The sequence below is a fragment of the Trachypithecus francoisi genome, unplaced genomic scaffold, assembly GCF_009764315.1.
Source record: "Trachypithecus francoisi isolate TF-2019V2 unplaced genomic scaffold, Tfra_2.0 Lachesis_group14, whole genome shotgun sequence".
In the NCBI taxonomy this organism is placed as follows: domain Eukaryota; kingdom Metazoa; phylum Chordata; class Mammalia; order Primates; family Cercopithecidae; genus Trachypithecus; species Trachypithecus francoisi.
The window spans coordinates 47,847,996-47,875,184 of NW_022681459.1; the positions used below are offsets into that span (position 1 = coordinate 47,847,996).

General features: G+C 44.0%; 1 protein-coding gene across 3 annotated transcripts in view; it reads left to right on the top strand.

Annotated features, from left to right (window-relative positions):
- Positions 1-27,189, top strand: part of ZNRF3 (zinc and ring finger 3) — a 178,196-nt gene that overhangs the window by 90,451 nt on the left and 60,556 nt on the right. For all 3 annotated transcript variants that reach the window (XM_033233113.1, XM_033233116.1, XM_033233114.1), the window contains exon 2: positions 17,038-17,163. In XM_033233113.1, coding sequence (XP_033089004.1) covers positions 17,038-17,163 — 126 coding nt within the window. The remainder of the gene's footprint in view (positions 1-17,037; positions 17,164-27,189) is intronic.

Below are 27,189 nucleotides of genomic sequence, written 5' to 3' on the forward strand. Positions count from 1 at the left end.
AACTCTCATACATTGCTTTTGGTAATCCAAAATGGCACAGTTCCTCTGGAAAAGTTTGGAATTTCTTATAAAACTCAACATATACCTACCATTCCACTCCTAGGTATTTACATAAGAGAAATAAAAACATTTGTCCACACAAACCTACTCAAATATCCATAGCAGCTTTATTTGTAATAGTGAAAAAGTGGAAACAATCCAATGTCCATCAACAAATGAGTGAATGAAAAGTGGTTCGCCCATACAGCGGACCACTACTCTGCAATAAGCAGCAAAACACTGATACATGGATGAACCTCAAGAACATGATGCTGAATCAAAGGACCCAGGGTTCTTCCCTTCTCCCCAAAAAAGAGTACATAATACATCATATTTCCATTTATGTGGAATTCCAGAAAATATAAACTAACTTATATAGTAACATAAATCAGATCAGTGATAGTCTGGGTATAGGGTGGAAGAAGAAATGGACCATCAGGGAACAAGAAACTTTCAGGGGTGATGAAATGTTCTGTATATTGATAGTGGTGGTGGTTTCACAGATGTCTGCACCTGTCAAAACTTACTACACATTGTTATCAGTAAATGATTAGTTTATTGCATATAAATACCTCAATTAAGTCTGTGTTTGTTTTTTTGGGTGTGGTGGCACAAGCCTGTAGTCCCTGCAAGTTGGGAGGCTAAGGTGGAAGAACTGCTTGAGCCCAGGAATTTGAGGCTGCACTATGATGGTGCCACTGTACCCCAGCCTGCACAATAGAGCAAGACCCTGTCTCTGAAAAAAAATATTTTTTTAATTGCTGAATTCAGGCTATGAACAATGACAGCATTCTTAAAAGAGAGTCAACAAGTCTACCATGGAGCTCTATGACCCATCCAAAAGTGGTAATAATTCCAGTGCTGACCACTTGATTATCACCAGCAGCCTGTTACGTAGATGGGCTTTTAGTTCGTAAACAGATGACTTGGTGAAGAAAAAAGGGAACTTTACTCTTCTGATTCAGGTCTGGCTCAGAACCAGGCCATGAAACGTCCAAGGACCTAAGACACAATGCCATTTTAAGACTGCTAGCATGAAAGTGGTTCTTTTCCATGCCTCATAAGCCCTAATCGTGGTAGAATAAAGACTGACATCCCACAGGATGTAAGACGTGTTTATAAAGGACATTGACTTGTGCCGTCTCACTCAGGTGGGGCTGGCACCATTCCTATTTTACAGATGAGGAAACAACCTTGGGGAAATTAAGTAATTGCCTGGAGTAGTGGAGCTCACCTGCATTCTTTTAAAAAAGTAAATAAGAAATTTTTAAGAGATGGTCTCTCTCTCTGTCATTCAGGCAGGAGTGCAGTGGCGCCATGATAGGTCACCTGTCACCTTGAACTCCTGGGCACAAGCAGTCCTCCCACCTCAGCCTCCTGAGCAGCTGGGATTACAGGTTTACACCGCCACACCTGCCTAAGTTTTTGTGTTTTTTGTAGAGACAGGGTTTCTCCATGTTGCTGAGGCTGGTCTCAAACTGGCTTCAAGTGATCCCCTTGCCTCGGCCTCCCAAAGTGCTGGGATTATAGGGATGAGCCACTGGGCCCAGCCTGTTCTTTTCATGATGTGACTCCACTGGTGATAGAGTCTTGCCCCACTATGTTTTTCTCTTTCTCCCCATTTACCCTTTATTTGCATAATTCTTTAATAACAGCTTTATTGAGATATAATCCACATACCATATCATTCACCTATATAAAGTATATAATTCAGTGGCTTTTAGTATATTCAGAGTTGTACAACCATCACCACAATCTATTTTAGAACATTTAAATCACCTCAGAAAGAAACCCTGTACCTTTTAGCTCTCACTCCCCTGTCTTCCCATTCTTCTACCTCCCCAGTGCTAGGCAACCACTAATCGACTGTCGCTGTCCTATTCTGGGCTTTCATGTAATAGAATCATATAAGATGTGGACTTTTGTGACTAGCTTCTTTTACTGAGCATGTTCTCAAGGTTTATCCCTGTTGTAGCATGTACCAGTACTCCGTTCATTTTTGTGGCCAAATAATATTCCGTGGTGCGGGTTAACCACACTTGATGTTTCCATTCATCAGCTGATGGACATTCACATTGTTTCCACTCTTTGGTTATTATGAATAGTGCTGCTGTGAACATTCATGTACAAGTTTCTGTGGTCATGTTTTCTTTTCTCTTGGGTATATACTTAGGAGTGGAATTGCTGGGTGTCATATGGTCACTCTATGTTTAAGCCTTTGAGGAACTGCCAGACTGTTTTCCAAAGTGGCTGCTCCATTCTGCATTGCCATCAGCAGCGTTTGAGGGTTCTAATTACTCCACATTCTAGCCAACACTTGGTATGACATGGTATCTCATTATGGTTTTGATTTGCATTTCCTTGATGGCTAATGATGTTGAGCATCTTTTAATGTGCTTGTTGACATTTGCATATCTCTTGGAGAAATATGTATTCAGATCCTATGCCCATTTTTAATTGAATAGTTTGTCTTTTTATTATTGAGTTGTAAAAGTTCACATACATTTTCTTCTGTGGGTTTTATACTTTTAAATTATTTATTTATTTTTAGAGACAGGGCCTTGCTGTCTCCAGGCTGGAGCGCAGTGGAGCCATCATGGCTTAATGCAGCCTCAAACTTGTGGGCTCAATCCTCCTGCCTCAGCCTCCCAAGTAGCCATGATTACAGGCATGTGCCACCACACCTGGCTGATTTTTTAAATGTTTTGTAGAGACAGAGTCTTGCTATGTTACTTAGGCTGGTCTCAAACTCCTGGGCTCATATAATCCTCCTACCTTGGCCTCCGAAAGTGCTGGGATTACAGGCATGAGCCACGGTGCCTGGCCTTTTTTACACTTTCTTGAAGGTGTCCTTTACAGCACAAAAGTTTTTAATTTTGATGTTCATTTTGTCTATTTTTTCTTTGGTTGTCTATGCTTTTGGTGTAATATCTATTGCTCTACTTTTTGCATGCCAGGTACACGGGCCTCTTTTTATCTGATCCTCAGAAATATAAGCAGGATGGGCAGGATCAGGACTGCCCTTCAGATAAGGTTACATGACTCTTCTAAGGTCACACACAAGAGGCAGTACTGGGATCCACCGTGGGCCAGTGCAGCTCAAAGCCCTTGTTCATCATAGCACACCACAGCATAGCACAGCATCATCAGGGAGTGGAGAATACTTGGTTCTGCCTTAGGCCCTTCACTAAAGTGCCCCCTCTTAACACCGTGTTGAGAATCCCCTTCTCAGAATGGTTACTTGGCAGGTGTTGAATTATTTCTTCCATTTTGTTTCTATGTTTTTCCAATGAAAGACTTTTTTTTTTTTTTTTTTTTTGAGACGGAGTCTCGCTCTGTCGCCTAGGCTGGAGTGCAGTGGCTGGATCTCAGCTCACTGCAAGCTCCGCCTCCCGGGTTTACGCCATTCTCCTGCCTCAATCTCCCAAGTAGCTGGGACTCCAGGCGCCTGCCACCTCGCCTGGCTAGTTTTTTGTATTTTTTAGTAGAGACGGGGTTTCACCGTGTTAGCCAGGATGGTCTCGATCTCCTGACCTCGTGATCCACCTGTCTCGGCCTCCCAAAGTGCTGGGATTACAGGCTTGAGCCACCGGGCCCGGCCGAAAGAAATTTTTTTAAAAAGGAATGAATTTAAAATTTTGATTGGAAGGTAATGATCCTGCCTCTCAAGGGCCTGCCTTCCTTTGCATTCAGAAAACTACTCAAGGTTACAACAAACCAATACATCCATTGGTTCCTTGTAAGAAACTCCCCAAATATCAGGAAACATTGTGGGAAAGGAATGCATCTCTTTTTTTGTTTTTTGTTTTTTTTTAGACGGAGTCTCGCTTTGTCACCCAGGCTGGAGTACAGTGGTGCAATCTCAGCTCACTGCAAGCTCCACCTCCTGGGTTCACGCCATTCTCCTGCCTCAGCCTCCCGAGTAGCTGGGACTACAGGCGCCTGCCATCATACCTGGCTAATTTTGTTTTTGTATTTTTAGTAGAGATGGAGTTTCACCGTGTTAGCCAGGATGGTCTTGATCTCCTGACCTCGTGATCCACCCGCCTCGGCCTCCCAAAGTGCTGGGATTACAGGCGTGAGCCACCATGCCTGGCTGGAATGCATCTCTTTGACGATGCATGTTACTACTTAATACTGCCATTTGTTATACATAGAGCCAATTTATGGGAAAAGGCCCTGGTTAGCTTCAAATTTTGGTCACCTGTCCTGTCAGCAGATGCATATACATTTTATAATTGTTTTCAAACTCCTGATTAAACAACATTACACTAAAGAAGGGCTCAGCTCTTAATCACTATTCCTTGCCTGGCGTCCAGCCACAAGGTCAGTGCTTAGCAAATGTTGGTTTGAATGAGTAGTAGAATCCAAAAAAGAAAAAAATCTCCTACTATTCTTACTCTCCAGTCCATTTACTTTGTAAATTCTTTGTTTCCTTTTAGTTTTCATCTAGATACAGATGTGATTTTTATTTATTTTTATTTTTTTGAGAGAGGGTCTTACTCTTGTCCAGGCTGGAGCACAATGGCCAGATCATAGCTCACTGCAGCCTCAGCCCTCCAGGCTCAAGCAATCCTCCCACCTTGGCCTCTCGAGTAGCAAGGACCACAGGGGCATGCCACCTAATTTTTTAATTTTTGTAGAGATGGGGGTCTCACTGTATTGCCCAGGTTAGTCCCAAACTCCTGGGCTCAAGTAATCCTCCCACCTTGGCCTCCCAAAGTGCTGAGATTACAGGCAGATATGATTTTTAAATCTGTACATTAAATTCTCTGAAAATTTTGTACATACTTCTAATACTATATTATCTTCATTATTATCTTACTGTGGTGACATTACATCCCATAAATTATGCACATTGTTTTTATTACATAGTCTTTGGGGGAACTTTTTTTTCCCTAAGTTTTCACAGTTTAGAGGAGGTCTACTTAAAGATTTCATCATACAAAGTAACTACTTTGGCTGGGTGCAGTGGCTCACGCCTGTAATCCTAGCATTTTGGGAGTCTGAGGCGGGCAGATCATGAGGTTAAGAGTTCAAGACCAGCCTGGCCAACATGATGAAACCTCATCTCTACTAAAAGTACAAAAATTAGCCAGGCGTGGTGGCGGGTGCCTGTAATCCCAGCTCCTTGGGAGGCTAAGGCAGGAGAATCGCTTGAATCTGGGAGGCAGAGGTTGCAGTGAGCTGAGATCGTACGACTGTACTCTACCCTGGGCAACAGAGCAAGCCTCTGTCTCAAGAAAAAAAAAAATTACTACTTTGAGGTTATTTCCTCAGGGTTTGTTTGAAAAATGAAATTGTTGGGGGAAGGACATACACAGCTTGAGCATTGTCTCATTGCCAGACCGCTTCCCCCCAAATGGAGCCAATTTGCAGCATGGCCAGAATGTGTTTGCCCAAGTGGGGTTTAGTAGCTGGTTTACTTGACTGATTTTGCTGTTGTATTCATCACCAATAAGGTGGATGATGAGTCTGTTTTCTTACTATAAATTAGTTGCATGTGTCCCTTAACTCTCAATCATTTCTTTCCTTGCAGTGTATCTTTGTTCTGTACCTGCTCATATGGAGAAGTTTAAAAATTACGTTTGTACTTTCTGCCCCCCTTTGTCACTATCTAGTTCACTAATTGTTCTAAAGGAATTGACTTAGCTCATGTTGCTTCATCATTTATAAAAATATAAATGAGGCAGAGGTTGCAGTGAGTGAAGATCATGCCACTGTACTCCAGCATGGGCAACAGAGCAATACCCTGTCTCAGAAAATAAATAGGCTGGGTGCAGTGGCTTATACCTGTAATCCTAGCACTTTGGGAGGCAGAGGTGGGTGGGTTACTTGAGTTGGATCCAGGAGTTTGAGACCAGCCTGGACAACATAGTGAGACCCTGTCTCTACTAAAAATATAAAAATTAGCTGGGCATGGTGGTGCATGCCTGTAATCCCAACTACGTGGGGGACTGAGAGATTGCGCCTCTACACGCCAGCCTGGGTGACAAAGTGAGACCCTGTCTCAATAAAAAATAAATTAATATAGCTTTGGAATTTTTTTCACTTTTTTTTCTAGTTTCAGTTCAGCATCATGTAGTTTGAATGATTTGTTGTTTTATAGTATTGTATTTCATCTTAATTTAGTAACTCTTGGATGTGTTTAAGCACCTAATCCTTTTAATAATAAGAATGATCAAGTGTCCTTTATAAGTTGCCTTGCAATTTGAAGTAAAACTGTGTCAGTGAATTTCTATGTAGAGAGCAATACTTGTCATCTGGTAGGCACATGAGTCTCTTTGAGTCACTTCAAGAATGAATTTAGAATTAATTTAGCTTAAGGTTTCTATAGTCTACTGCCCACTTAAAAAATTTTTTTAACTTACAAAGCATCTTATCTATTTGAAACTAGCAACAGCCATTCTTTTTTTTTTTTTTGAGACGGAGTCTTGCTCTGCCACCCAGGCTGGAGTGCAGTGGCCGGATCTCAGCTCACTGCAAGCTCTGCCTCCCGGGTTTACGCCATTCTCCTGCCTCAGCCTCCCGAGTAGCTGGGACTACAGGCGCCCGCCTCGTCGCCCGGCTAGTTTTTTGTATTTTTAAGTAGAGACAGGGTTTCACCGTATTAGCCAGGATGGTCTCGATCTCCTGACCTCATGATCCGCCCGTCTCGGCCTCCCAAAGTGCTGGGATTACAGGCTTGAGCCACCGCGCCCGGCCCAACAGCCATTCTAAGTGAGGGTTTGTAAAGTCCGATACGAGATATACATGGAGCCATATGTAAGTTTCAACATAATTCTCTGACAAAATGAAAGTCTAGGGCATGGGAGATACTCGAGGGAAAAAGTGGATTTGAAATGCTTGCTGCTTCCCCAAGTTTCTGACAGGTCACTTCTCAGTTGTTCATTTGGTACAGAGGAACCAAATAAGTATAGAGGCTCTTTTTGGGTTTTCTCAAAAAAAGTGATACCCACTGGGAGAGACTCCAGCTGAGTGTTCCGAAAGCCAGAGTCCTCAGCCGAGAGAACTCCACAGTCCTCAGGCAGTTCCCAGCTGGAATTCTCTGTGAAACAGCAGCAACAGCCAGCAGCTTTTTGGTGTCTGGGGTAGTTTCTGACCCATCACAGTTACCCTCATTGCTATGACAACAGGGAGACTAACTATTCAGGTTCTGTTTGATTCTAGATCCAGAAAAAGGGTTAGGCCGTTTGTTCAAAGAGCAAAAGAATTGTCCGTTTCTTTGTACAATAGAAGAGGGAAAAAAATCCTTATGATTCAAGAGAAAAATGGGTGGGGCTGTCCTTTTTCCATTCCTTCACGTAAATTATAAGTCTTGGTTCTAGCCACCACACCTTATAAGAAAAGGTCTGGGACTGATGTGAAACTCTGTACCACAGCGACACCCTACCCTGGCCGATAGTGGCAAAAGAACAAAAGGAAGGAAGTTTCCCTTTTAAATCCCCAGGAATTTTTTGATGAGATAATATTACAGAGTGAAATGTCTCGTCCTCCTATTAGTTTAGTATTTGGCTCCTGTGTAACAGTAACCCACTTAGAAGCAGGCGGCTCTTTTGAAGTTATTTTAAACTCTCAGCCTAGTGTAGAGATTTGTAACCTTGGATAAAAGCACCACTAGCCCTAGTTTCAATTTTGCCCTTTCAGACATGTGGAAGGTGCACCAGTATATCGCAAGGATTTTGTACTGAAAGCTTCTTAAAGAGCTGGTCTTGGTTTCAAAGTTTGGCTTGATGTACCATACTCAAGGGAACATAGTTCTTTTTCTCCAGATATTTAACCTTGTCTGACATCGTCTTTTGGCTTCGAAGTTCCCCTACCTTCTTTGTCCATTAACAAAACATGAAACCACATGAAACCATGATAGTCAGTCTCACTGGGCCCTGAGGAAATTGAAGAAAGTTCATCTTCATATTTAAACATAAAACCAGTTGTTTGATACCTGGTAGCAGAGATGGGCAGGTATATGCATTGCTTGTTGGTAGAATTTTGCCGTAGTAACTCTATTCAGAAATGCAAGTGGAATGTTCAGTGCCTCTTCTAGAGGTTATATCTGTGTCTGGGAGAAAACTGGAGCTTCTCAGAACAATCACCCTGGTTATTGTGTCTGCCGTCTCTGTAACACCCAAATCTATGTCACACTCTGATGCCACCTGGGAGCTATTTTTGGTTGCGAAGGGTGGTGAAAGCTACCGGTTCTTTCTCTTACCGTGTCTCCGTGAGTCATCACCAGCCCACGTCCTGGATGGCTCCCAGAACAGCCATCTCAGACAAAGTCTCCCTTCAGATGTCCACTCCTCAGTGCAAGGATCCTGTGGGGTCTCTCTTGGGCCTGATGAAATCCTTCCCTGCCTTTTCCAGTGAGGAGGACCCATAGAATCTGCTGGAACACTTGGAGAAAGGGAGTTATTATTTCCAGCATTACATAAAATTTTTGATCAAAATCATTCACTTGTCTGTTTATAGAAAGACAAAGCATACATCACAGTTTATAATAAAAAAGAGCATTTTCTTGATTCACCTTCACCACCCCTGATTGCTATTCCCAGAGGCAACTATTTTCAATTCTTTAGTGGTTTCTTTTGCTCTTCATCTTTGTGATTGTTTCTAAATTTCTGTAACTCTTGTAGTCAATTGCAGAATAATGTGTTGACCTCCTCCTGTAGAAAAAGATTTTGCTTTTCACTCCCCTCTTCTCATTTCTGCATTCTTCCAATGTAGTTATATCACATAGGTCATACCCTGATTATGGGTTCCGATCCTGGTGTAACTTTTTGTTTTTTTCTGGAGTTAATCATTGCTCCCTCACCCTGGCCCTCCATTACTTTAGTTTGCTGTAACTGTCACTTGTCATCCTCTTGTTCAGAACTATAAAACTCTCCTCAGTACCATCTAACCCACTGGGTAATGAGTTATGTTTTTGTTGTTGTTTGTTTGTTTGGCTGTCCTGTAGCCTCATCCTTCTGGCCCCATCTGGACCTGTCCTTTAACAGGCTGGTTGCAAAGCCATTGTCCTGGGATTTCTCTTTATTTCTCTAATCTGTGGGAGTCCCTGTGCTTGGATCCCACGCCTGCCTTTTCCTTAGTTTTATTTCCTTGTTTTGTTGTTGCTGACAGCAACTCCTGAGGTTGCACATGGGTGGGAAAATTTGAGACTTGCTTTTTTGGGGAGGACATCTTCCATTCTCCCTCCCCTTCTACTGCCCTTTCAAGGTGCTGTCACGGTGAAGGGCCCCAGTGTCGTGGTCTCTGTGTATAGTAAGCAGTAGCCACCCCAGCGTGCTTGGGCTGCTGTGGCCCCACAGCAAGGCCAAGGAGGAGCAGCCTTTGCTCCTATACCATTGCCAGTAAATCTTTTTTGTCCTGGAAATGTCTTTGATGACTCAATAATCAATAACTAAAAGAGCTAGGTCTTTCAAAGTTCATGCAGCAAGTTGATTAAATCCTGACCTATTTGCCCTGGTACCTCACTTAGCAGAGCAGAGACCCAAGTGGCTCACCAAAGACAGCAAGAGACATGGTAGCAGGCCTGCCTCCAGGCCAGAGGTCATTTGTTCAGCCAGTAGTCATTTATTGAGCACCTGTTGGGTACAAAGCTCTGGGTAGGGTGAAAGGGGACTTCTGAATAAGACTGTCTTTCTAGAAGCAGGTGCCCATCTTAGAGAGGAGGCTATAGGAACCAGTAAGCACCATACAAAGCATTTGAGACTCAAGAAGTATTAGTTGATTCAAGAAAGCTCCACGGAAGGGGTGACATTTAAGTTGGTCTTGAAGGGCAAAGTATTCTAGGTAAAGGCATAAAATGCAAATGAACATGACAGGTCTAGAGAAGTTGAAGGAGAAAGCTTTCCCATTGATGAAATGTCTACTGGTGTTACTATGTTGATGTATTTTATCTCATTTAATCCTTAAGGATGTCTGTATTTGTCCTTATCAGTTAAGACAGATGCTACAGTCTCCATTTTACAGATAAGAAAATCCATGTGGAAAACAGATAGGGGCATAGAGTGTGGAAGTACAGGCATTAGAGACTCAGAAGGGTGGGTGGAGGAGAGGAAGGGGAATGGATTATGGGAAATTACCTAATGGGTACCATTTACATTATTCAGGTGATGGATACACTAAAAGCCCAGATTTCACCCACTACACAATATAGCTGTGTAAAAATCACACTTCAATTTATACAAATAATTTTAAAAATCAAGGTTTATAGAAATCAACTCATCTGTCTAGGTGATGTGCATCATCAAAGGCAGAAGTGAGATTTCAACACAAGATTGCATGATCTCAAATCTCATTCCTTCCTTCCCAAAATATCCATTGGAACAAAATAAGGAGTGAGAGGGTAAGAGCGACAGTTTCATAATAATGTCAAACTCATGATAAAGGAGTGGGTAGGCATTTTCCTTCAGTTGACTTAAGCAAGATGTTGAGTATCCCAGAGTTATTGCACAAAGAGCAAAAGTAAAACAAAGTTATAACCCAGGGCATATTTTCTGTTATACCCTTGCACTTTCATTGTAGCTTATTATATTTGCATCAAGTTCTTCTGTGAATCTGCCCCAGAAGTTTTGCTTGTCTTCTCATTTCAGGCCATCCTTCCCCTTAGTATTCTCTGTTTGATGGAGTCTTGGTTCCAGTCTAAGGTTTCCATGTCTATTTGATTTTTTTCTTATGTTTTCATTAGTAGTTCATTCTGATGTCCTTGAGTTCTTACAACTCAGCTGTTTTTAACTTTCTTAAAAATAATAAGGCGAAAACATAAATGTCAAGCATCTGACTAGGAAAGCCCTATGCATCCAAGTATTTTAAGAAAGTAAACTCAGAAATGCCTGTGACTTTTAAATGCTTATATGCTACATTAAGTTCAAAGTTAATATGCTTGAACACCATACACTGAAGTATCCTACGAAGAATGTTGAATGATTAGGCATTCAGAACCACACAGATCTTGTATGTTGTCAGTGCCTGTATGTCGCTGGCTGGTGTTAGCATGTGTGAATAACACACCTGGTTTTTACCTGATGATTGCAGGGATGGTGTGGAAGCAGTGTCTAGCTGAAACTTTGGAAGAGGATAGGAATTTCTTGTGGAAAAGGTTCTTATTCTCTACAGATGATTGTTATCCAAATTAGGACCTTGGGATCTTTTAAAATTAGAGGCTAATAATTCTTTTTTATCTTTTAAAAAAATTGAGACGCAGTCTTGCTATGTTGGCCAGGCTGGTCTCAAGTGCCTGGGTTCAAACCATCCTCCCACCTCAGCTTCCCAGTAGCTGGGATTATAGGTGTGTGTCACTATGCCTGGCTTAGGGCCTAGTATTTCTTAGGAGAAAGTAGAAATAAACATTTCATTGGGGCTATATCTTGAAAAATAAAAATGAAAGTAATGGTTTATATTTAAATTATAATCGCAGCTTGGACTGATTTTTGAGAATAAACAAAGATTGAATCTCATGTGGTCAGTGTGGGGATATTCTCAGCAAAATTGTATAAGACTGTGCATATGGCATCCTTTACTTAGGTTTGAGTTCAGCCGGGTGCGATGGCTCATGCCTGTAATCCCAGCACTTTGGGAGTCCAAGGCAGGTGGATCACCTGAGGTCAGGAATTTGAGACCAGCCTGGCCAACAAGGTGAAACCCTGCTGTACTAAAAATATAAAAATTAGCCAAGTGTGGTGGTGGGCGGCTGTAATCCCAGCTACTCAGGAGGCTGAGGCAAGAGAATTACTTGAACCCGGGAGGCAGAGGTTGCAGTGAGCCGAGATCTCACCACTGTGCTCCAGCCTGGGCAACGGAGACTCCGTCTAAAAAAAAAAAAGTTGTTTTCCAACTGAGAGGACTCTCACTTTTTCCAAAGGTCTCTCTTAATCCTTTGATCATTCTCTGTGGAAGCTCCCATGCGTGTTTCTTCTTTAATCCTTAACTAGATTGTTTGCCATTGGCTTTGAGTAGAATCCAGTTGTTGACTAATAGGACTTTCATGGACTCTGTTAAATTCTGCATTGGTTGCTGATTTGCAGTTCTAGTTTGCAACTTATTTACATAGTTTAGTCACTATATCATCTGATATTCCAACAATTAGCAGGAGTTCCCTATTGGATTAAATATGAGATTAAAATGTGTAAACCGGTCAGGCGCAGCAGCTCACACCTGTAATTCCAGCACTTTGGGAGGCCGAGGCGGAAGGATTGCTTGAGCCTAGGAGTTCAATACCAGCCCGGGCAACATAGTGAAACCTGTCTCTACACACACACGAAAAAGTCAATAAATGAGGTGGCAGGATTGCTTGAGCCTAGGAGGTCGAGGCTGCAGTAAGCTGTGATCGTGCCACTGCACTCCCATGTGGGGAACAGAATGAGACCCTGCCTTAAAAAAAAAAGGTGTTAACATAGTAGATGTCCAATTAATGGACATCTACTTGATGTCCATTACACACTCCTTTATCATGAGTTTGACATTATTATGAAACTGTCGCTCTTACCCTCTCACTCCTTATTCTGTTCCAATGGATATTTTGGGAAGGAAGGAATGAGATTTGAGATCATGCAAGGCCTCTCTTTCACTTTCCCCATAAAATGCAAACAAAATGGTATGTTCATTTGCATTTTATACCTTTGCCAAGAATACTCCATCCTTGGGACAGGTCAGTTCACTAAGGAATATTTTCACATAATGACTACTTCTGCTTCTCTATAAAAACATCTCCAGAGCTCATAACTTGGAGCCCTTGGGAAAAGAGAACCTCAGAGTGGAAATGGCTGGAGGCCTAGGGTGGTTAATACTGTCATCGGGGCCAGCTAACAGAGACCTGAATCATATAATATGGTATTCAATAGGTGAGTCAAAGGAGCCTGTTAGATTGAATTAACAGACTTGTACTGGAGATGTAAACTGGAATAAGGATCTCAGGAGAGAAGGAACTTAGGGTGGAAGTGGGAAAGTGGAATGGATGGTTAGGTAGGTTTTTTATCCTCTGAGATGTGATCTTAGTGGCTTCTTACCCTCCACAAGAGGGTAAAGCATCCCTCCCACTGGCGCTTTAGAAAAATCCTTTTAGTTTTAAAGGCTTTCATTCCTGTTCACAAGTCAGTGCCCTTGACAGGGCTGACGTGTTGCGCTGCTAAGTCACCCACCCCAGTGTTGGGAAGATTTGATAGAGGAGTTTGGAGGAAAGTGGGAAGGAATGACTGCTTAGGAGAGGAGAGAGCCTGGCAGTGAAGTGCAGCCCAGGGCACTGGCCTGACAGCCCTAAGGGACCCCTGGGTGTGTTTGAGGCTTACATAGTTCAGATTTCTGCATGTCTGGACACGCTCTCCACATGCTTTTCCTGAGGCCGTGTGTTCTGCTTCTTCAAGAGAGTAAGCCTCTGGCCTGGTCAGGCCCACTTCCACCTCATTGGCTGCGGTGGGTCAGGCCTGGGCTTTGGCTTCAGCTGCCTCTGGGTTCCCATTCCTTGTCTTCTCCCCATCCTCCACATCTGCCACTTTCCCAAGCCTCGTCTTTTCTCCAGCTGTCCTCGACTGTCCCTCCATTTCTTTCTACCGTGGCCTTAAGTCTTTGCGTCATGGGTGTTCAGCATTTGCAGACATTTAGCTTTGCCTCATGTCATATTTACTGTAGGTTTATTGTCATGTGTGTGTGTGTTCTCCCTAACTTAGCATCTCTCAAAGTGTGTCCCATGAAATCACGTGATCAGATTAAATGCAAAACAAGTTTATAAACAAAGGGTAGGAAATGGTGGTTTTAGCTAAGGTTAAAAGCCCTATTAAACCATTGGCCACTGCAGAGCTTTAATTCACACATGTAGATCCTGAGTCCCTATGAAGAGCTTCTCAGTGTTATTTACTTGTGCAAGAACCTGTTTTTCGTCTTGTGGTAGGTAGTATTCTGCAGGACACAGTTTCCTGAAGGGCTGCTGAAATTCACTTAGGCTCTGGAAGGGTAGAAAGCACATTGTCCTTCACTGTGGGATCCCCGTGTTAACTGAGGACAGTGCTAGGCAGGGCATAAGTCATTCCTGAGTAAGCTCTTAGGATAGTTGCCTTTTCTTATTTTTTTAAACCTTTTAATTGTGAAATTCATATAAAATTTACCATTGTAATCATTTTAAAGCATGAAATTCAGTGGCATTTAATATGTTCACAGTGTTGTGCAATCTTCACCACCATCTAGTTCCAGAACGTTTTCATCACCCAAAAGGAAGCCCTGTACCCGTTGAGCAGTCACTCCTCATTTGCCCCCTCCCTGCTGCCCTTGGCAACCACTAGTCTGCTTTCTGTCTCAATGGATTTGCCTCTTCTGGACATGTAATGGAATCATACAGTATGTGGTGTTTTGTGCCTGGCTTCTTTCTTTAGTACAGTTTTGATATAGATACAAGGTCTTAGACCTGAATGATGCCTCTGCTCCTCCAAAGCAACTCTTTATCATTGGTCAAACCCCATAAATATATAAGTAACCAAAAACAGCCTGGAAACCTCCAAGTTGCGTGGCCAGGTTAAAAATACCGTGGAATACTGGTTGCCGTTACCATGATTTGACCTGGGACTTCAGGAAGCTGGCTGAGCTGTACTGGAGTGAGCCAGGTCTTGAGCCCTTTCCCGGAGGTCAGAGGTGCCTGAGCTGTTGACATAATTGGCTCATTCCTCTTGCTCATCCTTTTTCTAGTCAGAGGTCTCAGCATTTCAGACTACTCATTGTTTAATAACTGTAGAACATTTTAGAGTAGGCTGAATCCTGCAGGGGCATCCTGGAGGAAAGGTTGCACCACCTGTGGCACCACAGAACCTCCAATGGCCCTTCAGGCAAATTCCATAAGCCTGAAAGCTCCTGCAAAGTTGGATGTCCCAGGGCCCTCTATCTCATATCTTGGAATTCCCAAAGGGTGGGGTATCTCTCATCCACTATAAAGACAACTGCTGGCCGCCCTGTGCTCAGCAGTGGTGACCTCTCACCTGCCTTATGAACTTGTGCAACCCCTTTCCTGTTGTTTCATTGAATTGTCAAGGATCTCTCATTTTTGGCCTGCACCCTTTGCCCTCCACTTGTTGCTGTCTCTGGAGTCCCAATAATACCACTGCTGAAGAGGTTACCTGCCTGCCTAAAATAACTTCTTTCAGTACACCATCTTCTGCCTAAGAACCTGTAATACTGTCTTGGTGTCCAGACTCCATCCTGGTTTTTGAGCCCTTCTCTCCTTCTCAGTGTAGACAGTGACCCTTCCTACTCATCAGACTGGATGCATTCTTTTCCCTCCACTATATCATCTCTTAGCAACTCCTCCCCAGGCTTGGAACTGACTTCCCTCTCTCATTTTGCCCTGGTCAGTCTAACTCTTTCTTCGAAGCTCTCTCGAGGCTCAGCAGCTGCACAAAGCCTCCCCAGACATTCTAGCAACTCTTGCTGCCTGCACCAAACTCATGTTACACTTGAATACCACAGGATTTAGAGCTGGAAACTTTTTTTTCTAAGGATTTTATCTCTTAGTCTTCCCCTGTCAGATGGTCAGCTCTCAGAGGAAGGGAGGATAAAGTTAGCAAGTGGAGTGGGAAGGCACTGGATTGTGAATCCAAGGGCCTGGTGACCTCCGGGTGTGCTACATACTGGCTGTGTGTTGGAAAAGCCACTTATCTTGGATTTCTGTTCTTATCTGTAAAACAACCAGGGGATAAGGTGGGCGTATTAGTTTCCTATTTGCTGCTGTAACAAGTTTCTACAAACTTAGTGGTTTAAAGCAACACAAATATTTTCTCTTACAGTTCTGGAGGTCAGAAGTTCCAGACGGGTCTTCGGGGCTACATTCTTTCTGGAAGCTTGAGGGGAGAATCCATTTTTCATTTTTGTCAGCTTCTAGAGGCCATCCTCATTTCTTGATTAATGGCCCCCTCTTCCATCTTCAGAGTACATCAGCCTCTGCTTCTGTCATCACATCTGTTCTCTGTCTTTCTCATGCTTCCCTGCTTCCCTTATGTGGGAATCACCTTTGTGATTACACTGGACCAACCCAGATAATTCAGGGAATCTGTCCATCTCAAACTCAATCACATCTGCAAAGTCTCTTGCTGTGTAAGGTAACTTATGCACAGGTTCTGGAGATTAGGACATAGATATCCTGGGGACTATATTCTGTCTACAGTGTGTTCTTAGGTCTCTTGTGTTTCTAACTTGTCATGAATCTAAAGATGTATTTCTTCCACTTATTTAAGAGCTTAGCACACACAGTGCTAGGCTTATCAACTTCTTGATAAGTTATGTTTATCCCTGAGGATTTCCTCTTCTCAGACTGTTATTAGGGATTCTAGGGCCTGGTACCACTCAAAGATAGAATTGTGAGCACAAACCTTAGGGTTGTTCTGGTTTGAGTGCACTTTCACACACAGAAATTTGACACTGCTTATCTACCCATCTTTGATTTTGTGCTTTGCAAATTTTGAAAAGACCTCAAAGAATTTTATCTGTTTCCCAGTAACCATGGGTAGCCTTTAAACAGCCTGTTAATTACATTGATGATTTCTGTGGTCTCTGCATACAGTCCGGGATGTGTTTCCAGATCCTCTTACGTAAGTTGAAGTAGACATGTTGTTGAAGTCTAGAAGCCAAATGATCTTGGATACTAACCTAGCTAGTCTTGTCTGTAATTGCTACTTAGTGTTAAATTTATGGTATTTCACAGCAATTTAGATTGGCATTTATGTAGGAATTGTGCTGTTTTCTTTCCCTAGATCCTATTGGGCAGTTTCCACCTTGGATCACCATCACTTAAAAGGCAGTAAAGAAGCATGCATAACATACATTTATAATGGCTCTATTGTGTTCTCCCCAGTGCTCAGCTCATTGTGCTGAAATAAAATTCCGCTTGGCTTGAAAAACAGTCCCCACTCTTAAACTTTTAAGTTTTGACATTACTTTTGGCTATAGTATCTGAGAAATACACAGTATGAGTCAAGCAAACGTATAGCTTGTCTGCTGAAGTTTTCTTTCCATTTTATTTCCTAGATGCACCCACTGGGCTTATGTAATAACAATGACGAAGAGGACTTGTATGAATATGGCTGGGTAGGAGTGGTGAAGCTGGAACAGCCAGAATTGGACCCGAAACCATGCCTCACTGTCCTAGGCAAGGTAAGTGTTTCTGGTTGGTGTTTTCTGCTCTTCCATTTCAGCATTCCTCAAATAGTTGATTATGGAGAAGAGCCATGCTGGCACAGTGCTCCTTCCCAGCTGAAGTTGTCTAAGGTGGGGACTGAGACATGCCTTATAGTGGCCCACCAGTGTTTACAAGCCCAGACTCAGAGAGACTGCCAGTCTCAGATGGGCTCTAGCCTCTTGTCCACCATGTGGCCTTGGGCAAGTTGCTTCCCTCAAGGAGTCTTAGTTTCTTATCTGTGAAATGGGCTAATAATAGAGATTCACAATACTTTATCTTACACCCTTGGGGCAAGATGTTTCAGAATTCTGAGATTTGAGGCATTTAGAAAGGCATTAAGGGGTATAGATTTTGTATTAAGTAACCTCCAAGAGACCTAGGGAAGCACTCAGTAACCAAACACATTCACATTTGTATAGCAAACCATAGGGATCTTCACACTAAGTGGGATAGCTAAAATCTAAATAACCTAATGTTAGTTCACGGCAGCTTTGCCTCCAGAGGAGTTTCAGGTCCATTAAGTTTTGCTGCCAAGTAAGTTATGGGAAAATGTTTGGGTTTTAGAGCTTTTTTTGGTTTCAGAATGGCAGACAGCAATTATGGTCCTGTATTAGAACTTACCTCATAGGTGGTTAGGAGGTGAGATGCGATGCAAACGCCTCACACAAAAGTAAGCCCTCAATAAATGTTTGCTGCCATTGGCTACCATCACTCATTTAGAAGTACTAAAAAAGACTTTTTAGCCAAGAGGGTCAGCATTACTTTGACTGCAGTATAAGATAGAAATAAATTTACTTTGTTTTTTTTTTTTTTTTTTTTTTTTTTTTTTTTTTTTTTTTTTTTTTTTTTTTTTTTTTTTGAGACGGAGTCTCGCGCTGTCACCCAGGCTGGAGTGCTGTGGCGGATCTCAGCTCACTGCAAGCTCCGCCTCCCGGTTCACGCCATTCTCCTGCCTCAGCCTCCGAGTAGCTGGGACTACAGGCGCCGCCACCTCGCCCGGCTAGTTTTTTGTAGTTTTAGTAGAGACGGGGTTTCACCGTGTTAGTCAGGATGGTCTTGATCTCCTGACCTCGTGATCCGCCCGTCTCGGCCTCCCAAAGTGCTAGGATTACAGGCTTGAGCCACCGCGCCCGGCCTAAAAAAATTTACTTTGGAAAGCCACTCATCAACAATCTTAAAATATGACAGGTAACAACCTGTTTTAAACTGGATTTTGTTTAAACTGCATCATTTTGTTAAAAAGAAAGGTTCAGAGAAGGTGATTTGAAGTTTGGTTGGGAGAAAGGTGGTCTCTCCTAAGGATAGTGGTACTGTCTGGATATCTATTATATTCTCAACAGTTGCCATTCTAGGATCCATGGGGAGAGAGCTGGGGCAAAAAACTGTCCTAGTTCCTAACCTCTTGAGGCTGTCTTTGAGAAATCCAGGAGAGAGAAGGGGTAGTTTTGAAGCAGGGTGCTAGAGAGGGGAGACTTTCCAGACTTAAAGTGGTCCCTACCATTGTCTCTTGAAAGACCTTTGGCCCCAGGTACAGGTCTAATCTATTTGTGGTTTTTGCATCCCTGTTGTCTTCTGAAGAACTTCAAGTCACTTGTCAAGTTTTCTTGCCCTTTCGTTGGAAAAAAGAACCCCACAGGAATTATTAGCTGTTTGCTTTACGGTTCACAAAGTTGAATCGAGGTGTTTTAGGTGGCTCAGGCCCTGATACTTCATCGTTTAAATAATTGGCCAGAGCTGCTTAGTGGTGGTAGGAGAGCAATGACTCCCTTGAGGATATTTTAGTGTTTTCCTAGGAGAAATGCCAGCTACATCTACAGGGTAGGAACAGTGCTTTCCTTGTAGGCATTACGCTCCTATTATAACCTTTTCTCCTGTACTTTAACTGCTGTTATGCAGGAATCGGCTCCTTGGCTTCATTTGCTTTGCCCCAGTCTGGTGGGGCTCCATCTTTGTGTCTCTCGCATCTATAAATGGGTTGGAACAGGGATCACAGGGTCATCCTGTAGTTCTCCCGTGGTTTAGTGGTGGGGGAACTTGCTGAAGTCACTCGGAGAACCCAACTATTTCCTCCTCTGCCTGGAACAACCATGTAGTGGTTTTACTTGGAGAGTTTTGTATGATTTGGCCTGCTGGCCCGTGATGCCAGGGGGAATAAAAAACCCTAGGCATATATTGAATCATTAAGTGCTTCTTAAGTTGATTCATTCTCCAAATATTTATTGGATGCAGGGGCCCAGAAGTTGAGCATGTGGTTCTACCTGCTTGCAAGCAGCAGCCCCCACCTTTCTCTGGAAAGGCTGATGGCGGGCAGCATTTGCACATGGTTAGTCATTGCAGTTTGGCTTTGAGTTTACACCTGAATAAAATCATTAGCACAAAAGCTTGGGCCAAAGAAAGACAGTTTTGCATTTGTTTAAAGCCTGGGCCGGTGTGGGAGGTGCAGTGAGTCAAGATCTTAGTCTCAGGCCGGGTGCGGTGGCTCAAGCCTGTAATCCCAGCACTTTGGGAGGCCGAGACGGGCGGATCACGAGGTCAGGAGATCGAGACCATCCTGGCTAATACGGTGAAACCCTGTCTCTACTTAAAAATACAAAAAACTAGCCGGGCGACGAGGCGGGCGCCTGTAGTCCCAGCTACTCGGGAGACTGAGGCAGGAGAATGGCGTAAAAAACCCAGGAGGCGGAGCTTGCAGTGAGCTGAGATCCGGCCACTGCACTCCAGCCTGGGCGGCAGAGCAAGACTCCGTCTCAAAAAAAAAAAAAAAAAAAAGATCTTAGTCTCTTCCTCTCTTGCTCTCCTGCCGCCCCTCTCTCTTTCTCTCATCATCTTCTTAAAGTGTGGTTGTTCTCAGTCTCAATTTCATTAACTTTGACAACTGTGTTTTCTTGTTTTCTGGGCCCCCAGGATCTGGTAGCAAAAAAAAAAAAAATTCCTTTGAAGGAAGGCAAAGTGATTACTGCAGCTTAGTCCCTGCAGAATTCATGATTTTCCATCCATTTCTTGGCTCTGAAAAAGCGGGCAGTGGACAGAGGCAGAAAAGGCATAGGAGGAAAACAGCCAAGCTAGCTTGAGGGTGGGGGCTCCTTCCTGTGGATGTTGAAACTTGTTGAAAACCCACGAAGAGAGGACTCTGTCCGCTGCAGGCGGGCCAGGCATTCAGAAAAGCCTGTGGGGGAAGAGGGGTGGCCTAGACACAGGCTAACCCCTTCCCCAGCACCCACCCTCTTCACCCACCCACCCACTCACAGACAATGCCACAGGGCGAAACCTTGAAATAAGAGAGCAATGTCCTAAATTAAAACATGTAAATGCCTCTCCAAGAGTTCAAATAAAATTTCATTTTAAAAGCAAAAGACATAAACTTGTCACCTCGGTTTATTACTGAGTGCTTTTGAACTTCTCAGAAAAGAATGCTCTAAACTCATGAGAGAAATATGATTTATGATCCCCTCCTTCTCTTCTTTTCCATTCTGTGGGAGGAGGTACAGACAGGATCAGCTAGGGAGGCAGAGTTGGGATGAGGGCAAGCCCCCACGGGGGAGCAGCAGGCCAGGGCCCCAGGCCAGGCCCTGCCTCAGACCAGGCATGGACACATCTCTCCAGCTTTCTGAGCCTCTCTCTTGTACTTAATGTGAAGAGGCTGTTCTGGGTTCCTTGTTCTTCTAATATTTTGAGCTTCTGTATCATATTTAAAATCTTTCTTTGATATTCTAGTTTGGAGAGATTCTACTTACAGCATTGAAAGACAGACTCTGTTACCTGTGACAGTTTAAGTCCTAAGAAGTTAAAACAGAATAAAATTGACATTTAGTTTGCTATTAAGTAAGGGTGTTGGCCAGGCACGGTGGCTCACACTTGTAATCCCAGCACTTTGGGAGGCTGTGACGGGCAGATCACTTGAGGCAAGGAGTTTGAGACCAGCCTGGCCAATATGGCAAAATCCCATCTCTATTTAAAAAACAAAATTAGCTGGGAGTGGTAGCACGAACCTGTAGTTCCATCTACTTGGGAGGCTGAGGCAGGAGAATCGCTGGAGGTGGAGGTTGGAGTTGCTGTGATCGTGCCACTGTACTCTAGGCTGGGCGACAGAGGAAGACCCTGTCTCCAATCAATCAATCAATCAATCAATCAATGTAAAGGTCTTAAACCATCGCCAAATCACAGGAGTCTATGTTTATGTCCTGGGCATTTTAACCCTCCAATTCAATCAGTGTTTATTAAGCATCTTATAGAGCTCCTAAGAATTTTGAAGGTTGACTTTAATAGCTTCACCTGTGGAGAGTCTCATGGCAGGGAACATGAGAGGTGCTGATGTTTCTAGCAAAGCCTGGTTTGCCCTGACTCTGTAACTCAAGGCAGAATAAATGCCCCATAACCACCACCCATGTTAGAGAAGATTCTTAGGGAGAGGTTTGGAAAACAGCATGGGCCAGGCATAGTGGCTCATGTCTGTAATCCTAGCACTGCGGGAGGCTGAGGCGCACCGACTGCATGAGCTCAGGGATTTGAGACCAACCTGGGCAACATGGCAAAATACCATCTCTACAAACAACACAAAAATTAGCCAGTCATGGTGGCACATGCCTGTGGTTTCAGCTACTTGGGAGGCTGAGGTGGGAGGATTGCTTGAGCCCAAGAGGTCAAGGCTGCAGTGAGCTGAGATTGTGCCACTGCCCTCCAGCCTGGCCAACAGAGAGACCTTCTCTCTCTCAAAAAAAAAAAAAAAAAAAGAGAGAGAAAAAGAAAAACAACATGATCAACAGGTATGGCCTTAGCTCTCCCCAAGGCTTAAGAGTACAATGTGGGGAAATTAAGAAAAGGACAAGAAAGGGAATGTCATATTACAGAGACCCAGCCTTGACTGACTGACCTCAGAAAAGGTATTTCATTTCTTGGTGCATTCTCCTCTGTGCAGCAGGGCTGATGCTGCTTTTGTCATTGTAGTGGGGTGTCTACAAGATATTTATGGAGCACTTAGCTCAGAGCCTGGCTTATGGGAAATGTTGGATGACCATGTAGAAGTCAGCCATCAGGTGTTGGGTGCTCGCCGAGTGCTGAGAGCTTTACCTATGGTGTCTCCTTTAATTGTTAAGGCTAATTTGAGATCCGATCCAGATTCCCATTTTACCATGAGCAAATTGAGTCCTAGAGAGGTCTCTACATAACCGAAGATTGAACAGCTCAGAAGAGCCAAGATCTGAAATAAGACCCTTCTGCTTCTCTTTGCAGATCTGAAATAAGACCCTTTCTTCTGGCCAGGCGCGGTGGCTCACACCTGTAATCCCAGCACTTTGGGAGGCCAAGGTGGGAGGATCACAAGGTCAGGAGATTGAGATTATCCTGGCTAGCACAGTGAAATCCCATCTCTACTAAAAATACCCAAAATTAGCCGGGTGTGGTGGCAGGCGTCTGTAGTCCCAGCTACTCGGGAGGCTGAGGCAGGAGAATGGCATGAACCCACAAGGCAGAGCTTGCAGTGAGTCGAGATCATGCCACTGCACTCCAGCCTGGGCGACAGAGCGAGACTCCGTTAAAAAAAAAAAAAAACACACACACACACACACAAAAATGACCCTTTCTTCTCTTTGCCTCCTTTTGTCTTTGCCAGTTTTTCTAGATAAAAATCAGATGCTCACCTGGGCATGGTGGCTCACACCTGTAATCTGAACACTTTGAGAGGCTGAGTCAGGAGAGTTGCTTGAGGCCAGAAGTTCAAGACCAGTTTGGGCAACATAGTGAGACCTCCTGTCCACAAAAGAATAAAAATAAATAAATAAATAAGCTGGGTATGGTGACACACGCCTGCAGTACTAGCTCCTCGGGAGGCTGAGGCAAGAGGATTGCTTGAGCCCAAGAGTTCGAGGCTGCAGTGAGCCATGATCATGCCACTGCACTATAGCCTGGGATATAGAGTGAGACCCTGTTTCTCTCCCTCTTCCCGCCCCCCCCACCCCTAGCCCACCAAAAAAGAAAAGAAATCAGATGCCTTTTAGTAGTCACAGGCTTGGTTAAAAGTGTTAGTTCCACATAATAGAAACTCAGCCTGAGCTCTGTTGAGCAGAAAGAGGAATTTGCTCTGAGGATTCTGGGCTGTGTCACAGAACCCATGACAGGGCTACTGATGCCCTTGCACAGCAGCTGACTCCAGGGCTTGGATGCCAGCGGCCCCCTCCTCAAGTCTTCTCCATCCATGCATCTGCTTTATTCTCTCACTCCCCATTTGGTAGGAGACACAGCCCCCCAGTATCCCTGGGCCTGAACTCTCTGGGTTTTGAGTCTGAAAACTTCCAGAAAAGGGATTCATTGGCCCATCTTGGACTGGGGGGTTCATCCTTAGGCTAGTCAACTGTGCCCCAGGGGCTGCCCTGCCATTGGTGGGGAGCAAGGGGGAGATGTGTTCTCCAGAAGAGAGCTGGTGGCAGGCAGTGCTGGGCTGCCATCCTCGTAGCAGGCCCCTGCAGTCACTAAGTCATGTATGTGATCATGAGCTTGTGGGCGATGTCCTCAGTCTATCTCTGAGTCATTCAGAGAAGGTTCAGTTGGAAGGACCTCATGGTCCATATGTACTACATACAATCAAATCCTCTTCTTCCCCTGAACATAGAGAGTGATTGTGGTGAGTGAAAAGTGAGTCCACGTGGACTGGAGGAGTTGGGCAGGTTTACAGAGGGGGAGTTGTGTAAGACAAAGGTACGAGGAAACAGCATGAGGTAGGAAAAGAATCTCCAGAACAGGGCAGAAGGAAAGGGAGCAAGATGTTCTTCAAGGAGCATTGAAAGAAGGAAGGAAGGAGGTTCTACGGAAGGAAGAGGCTTTCAAGTTAAAGAGTTTGGTGTTCATTCGCTAAAGAACTGGGAGCCACTGAAGGCTTCTGACAAAAGAACGGGTACTGTAGGATCTGTGTTCTGGGAATGTTCACTTGGTAGTGGCATCTCTTCTGGTTGCAGAGAGATCAAGTTACTCTGCCACTAGATGTTTTGAGGAACCCAGTGGACCCAGACATCTATTCTTTTAAATGCTTTAGCGGGGTTCAAGCCAGTGAAATTACCGAGGGCTCTTCATGTTTGCCGTCTCTCCTTTCTCTGTTTGCACATTTAGGCAAATGTGAAATGTAGAAGCAACATGTCCAACAGCATGGGAAGGTGGAAAACTATGTTGAGGGAGGAGAGCTGATTTTTAATCCTGGCTCTTCTGATAAGCAGCGGGGAAACCAAGGTACGAGGGATGGATGGAAAATTGAACCATATGGTCAGCCCACTAACCCACGTCCAGCCCTCAGTGTCTTGGGAACTTCTTTGCAAAGCACAAATACAGACTCTGGTAACCAAAATCACCAGAAGACAGAGAACAGAGTCAAAGGAAGCTTGACTTTTCAAAGTGGTTGGGGGAGGGGGGGCATGTAAGGGTTAAGACTTGGGTTTAGTCATCATACTAACACAGGTTCCAACCCCAGTTCTAACCCTTTTTTGAGACAGGGTCTTGCTTTGTTGCCCACGCTGGAGTGCAGTAGCATGATCATGGCTCACTCAGCCTCAAACTCCTGGGCTCAAGTAATCCTCCCACTTCAGCCTCCCAAGTAGCTGGGACTACAGGTGTGTGCCACCATGCCTAGCTAGTTTAAAATTTTTTTTTGTAGAGACAGGGTCTCAATATATTACCTAGGCAACAGGCTCCTAGGCTCAAGCGATCCTTCTGCCTCCCAAAGTGCTGGGATTACAGGCGTGAGCCAACCACACCCAGTCCCAAGCCTTCTAAGCTCTGTGAGCTCCTGCAGTCACTTAACCTCTCTGCGTGTTTAGATGGGAACAGCCCCTAAAGGAGATAATGTATATCAAGTGTTGATCACATTCCTGGCACAATCAAAAGCACTAGACCAAATGGTGACTCTTATTGTCCATCTTCTCTTCCTTTCTCCCTCCCTTATTGTCCTTCAGTTCCTTTTTTTTTGAGACGGAGTTTCACTCTTGTTGCCCAGACTGGAGTGCAATGACACAATCTTGGCTCACTGCAGCCTCCGCCTCCCGGGTTCAAGCGATTGTCCTGCCTCAGCCTCCTGAGTAGCTGGGATTACAGGCATGCGCCACCATGCCCAGATAACTTATTTTTGTTTTTTGTTTCTCCATGTTGGTCGGGCTGGTCTCAAACTCCCGACCTCAGGTGATCCGCCCACCTTAGCCTCCCAAAGTGCTGGGATTACAGGCATGAGCCACCGCGCCCGGCCCCTTCAGTTCCTTTTATCACTCAAAATAGTATTATTTAAGGAGTCAAATACATAGAGACAGAAAGCAGAATGGTGGTTCCTGGGGTGGGGTAACGGACAAGCGGAGTTGTTTAATGGGTATGAAGCTTCCATCTGAGAAGAGGAAAAAGTACTGGAGATGAGTGGTGGTCATGGTTGGATGACAGCATGAATATGCTTAATGCCACTGAACTGTGCACTTAAAAATGATTACAGTGATTACAGTGGCAAATTTCATGTTATGTATATTTTACCACAGTTACAAAAACAATGGTATTACTTAAATCATTTCATAATATATGGAAGTTGAGGGCAGTGGGTATAAAAAAAAATAAGCATTTTTTTTTCCTTAAGTGATGGAGCATAGTTGCTCCAGGAAAGAAGTGAGTGACTGATGTTACTGAATCCTGGGGGAAAGCAAACCCTGCATCCCATAGAACGTTATTCCCAGGGAGGGTTATGGATAATCTAGGTACAGTACAATGAGGACAGAGACCAAACCCTTCTTTGTGCATCAGGCTGCCCTGGGGAAATTTTCTACTTATGTTTCAAAGAATAACTCCCAAAATAGAGAATTTTGGGGAAGGGAAGACAGACTTTTGTTATCCTCTCTTCATGATAAAGTGGATGGAGGACAGGAAAATAAAACTTATTGAAATCCAAGGCTCGGCGCGGTGGCTCACACCTGTAATCCCAGCACTTTGGGAGGCCGAGGCGGGTGGATCACGAAGTCAGGAGATCGAGACCATCCTAGCTAACACGGTGAAACCCCATCTCTACTAAAAATACAAAAAAAATTAGTGACTTCATCACCCTAACAACTAATGGAATGTGTGCCTGCATATTCTGTGTTTTAAAGATTTCTCAGATTATAATTCCTGATTTATATCAATAGATATAACCAAATCAGAAGTTCTTGGGGTTCTTAATCATTTTTGAGAATGTGAAAGGAGACGTGTAATCTGAGTTCATTCAGCTGGCATTATGGCCCCACTGTAAAGATGATCTCAGAGAGCTTAACTGGGTTAGAGAAACCCTTTTATAAAATTAGTGGAAATGAACAGAAACTAGAGGACGATACAGGGAGTAAAGGTGAGCTATTCTGTTCTGCAGTACTGGGACCAAAAGAATGTTGGTTCTGAAGTGTTAGTAATTTGAGTAAAACCAATGGGTTGCAGTTTTCCCCATTTAATAATAAACAACCAGACAGTGAATTTGAAGAACTTCAGTGAAGAAGATCTCAATATCTTTGCTGCTTGCATTGGGATATAACATTCAGCCTTGACACAGAACAGGGCTTACCTGGATGGGTCTTGAGACAGGAACTTGGGTAAAGCTACAGAGTTTTTTACAAGCCATGTAGATATTGTGGGGATGAGGGGCCTTATCCCTTTTTTTTTTTTTTTTTTTTTGAGAGGGAGCCTTGCTCGGTGGCCCAGGCTGGAGTGCGGTGGTGCGATCTCTGCTCACTGCGAGCTCCGCCTCCCGGGTTCACACCGTTCTCCTGCCTCAGCCTCCCGAGTAGCAGGGACTACAGGCGCCCGACACTACTCCCGGCTAATTTTTTTGTATTTTTAGTAGAGACGGGGTTTCACCGTGTTAGCCAGGATGGTCTTGATCTCCTGACCTCGTGATCCGCCCGTCTCGGTCTCCCAAAGTGCTGGGATTACAGGCGTGAGCCACCGCGCCCAGCCAAGGGGCCTTATCCTTCCGCATACCATTCTCATTTGGGGTTTTGATCACAGATATGTATTTCCTGGGA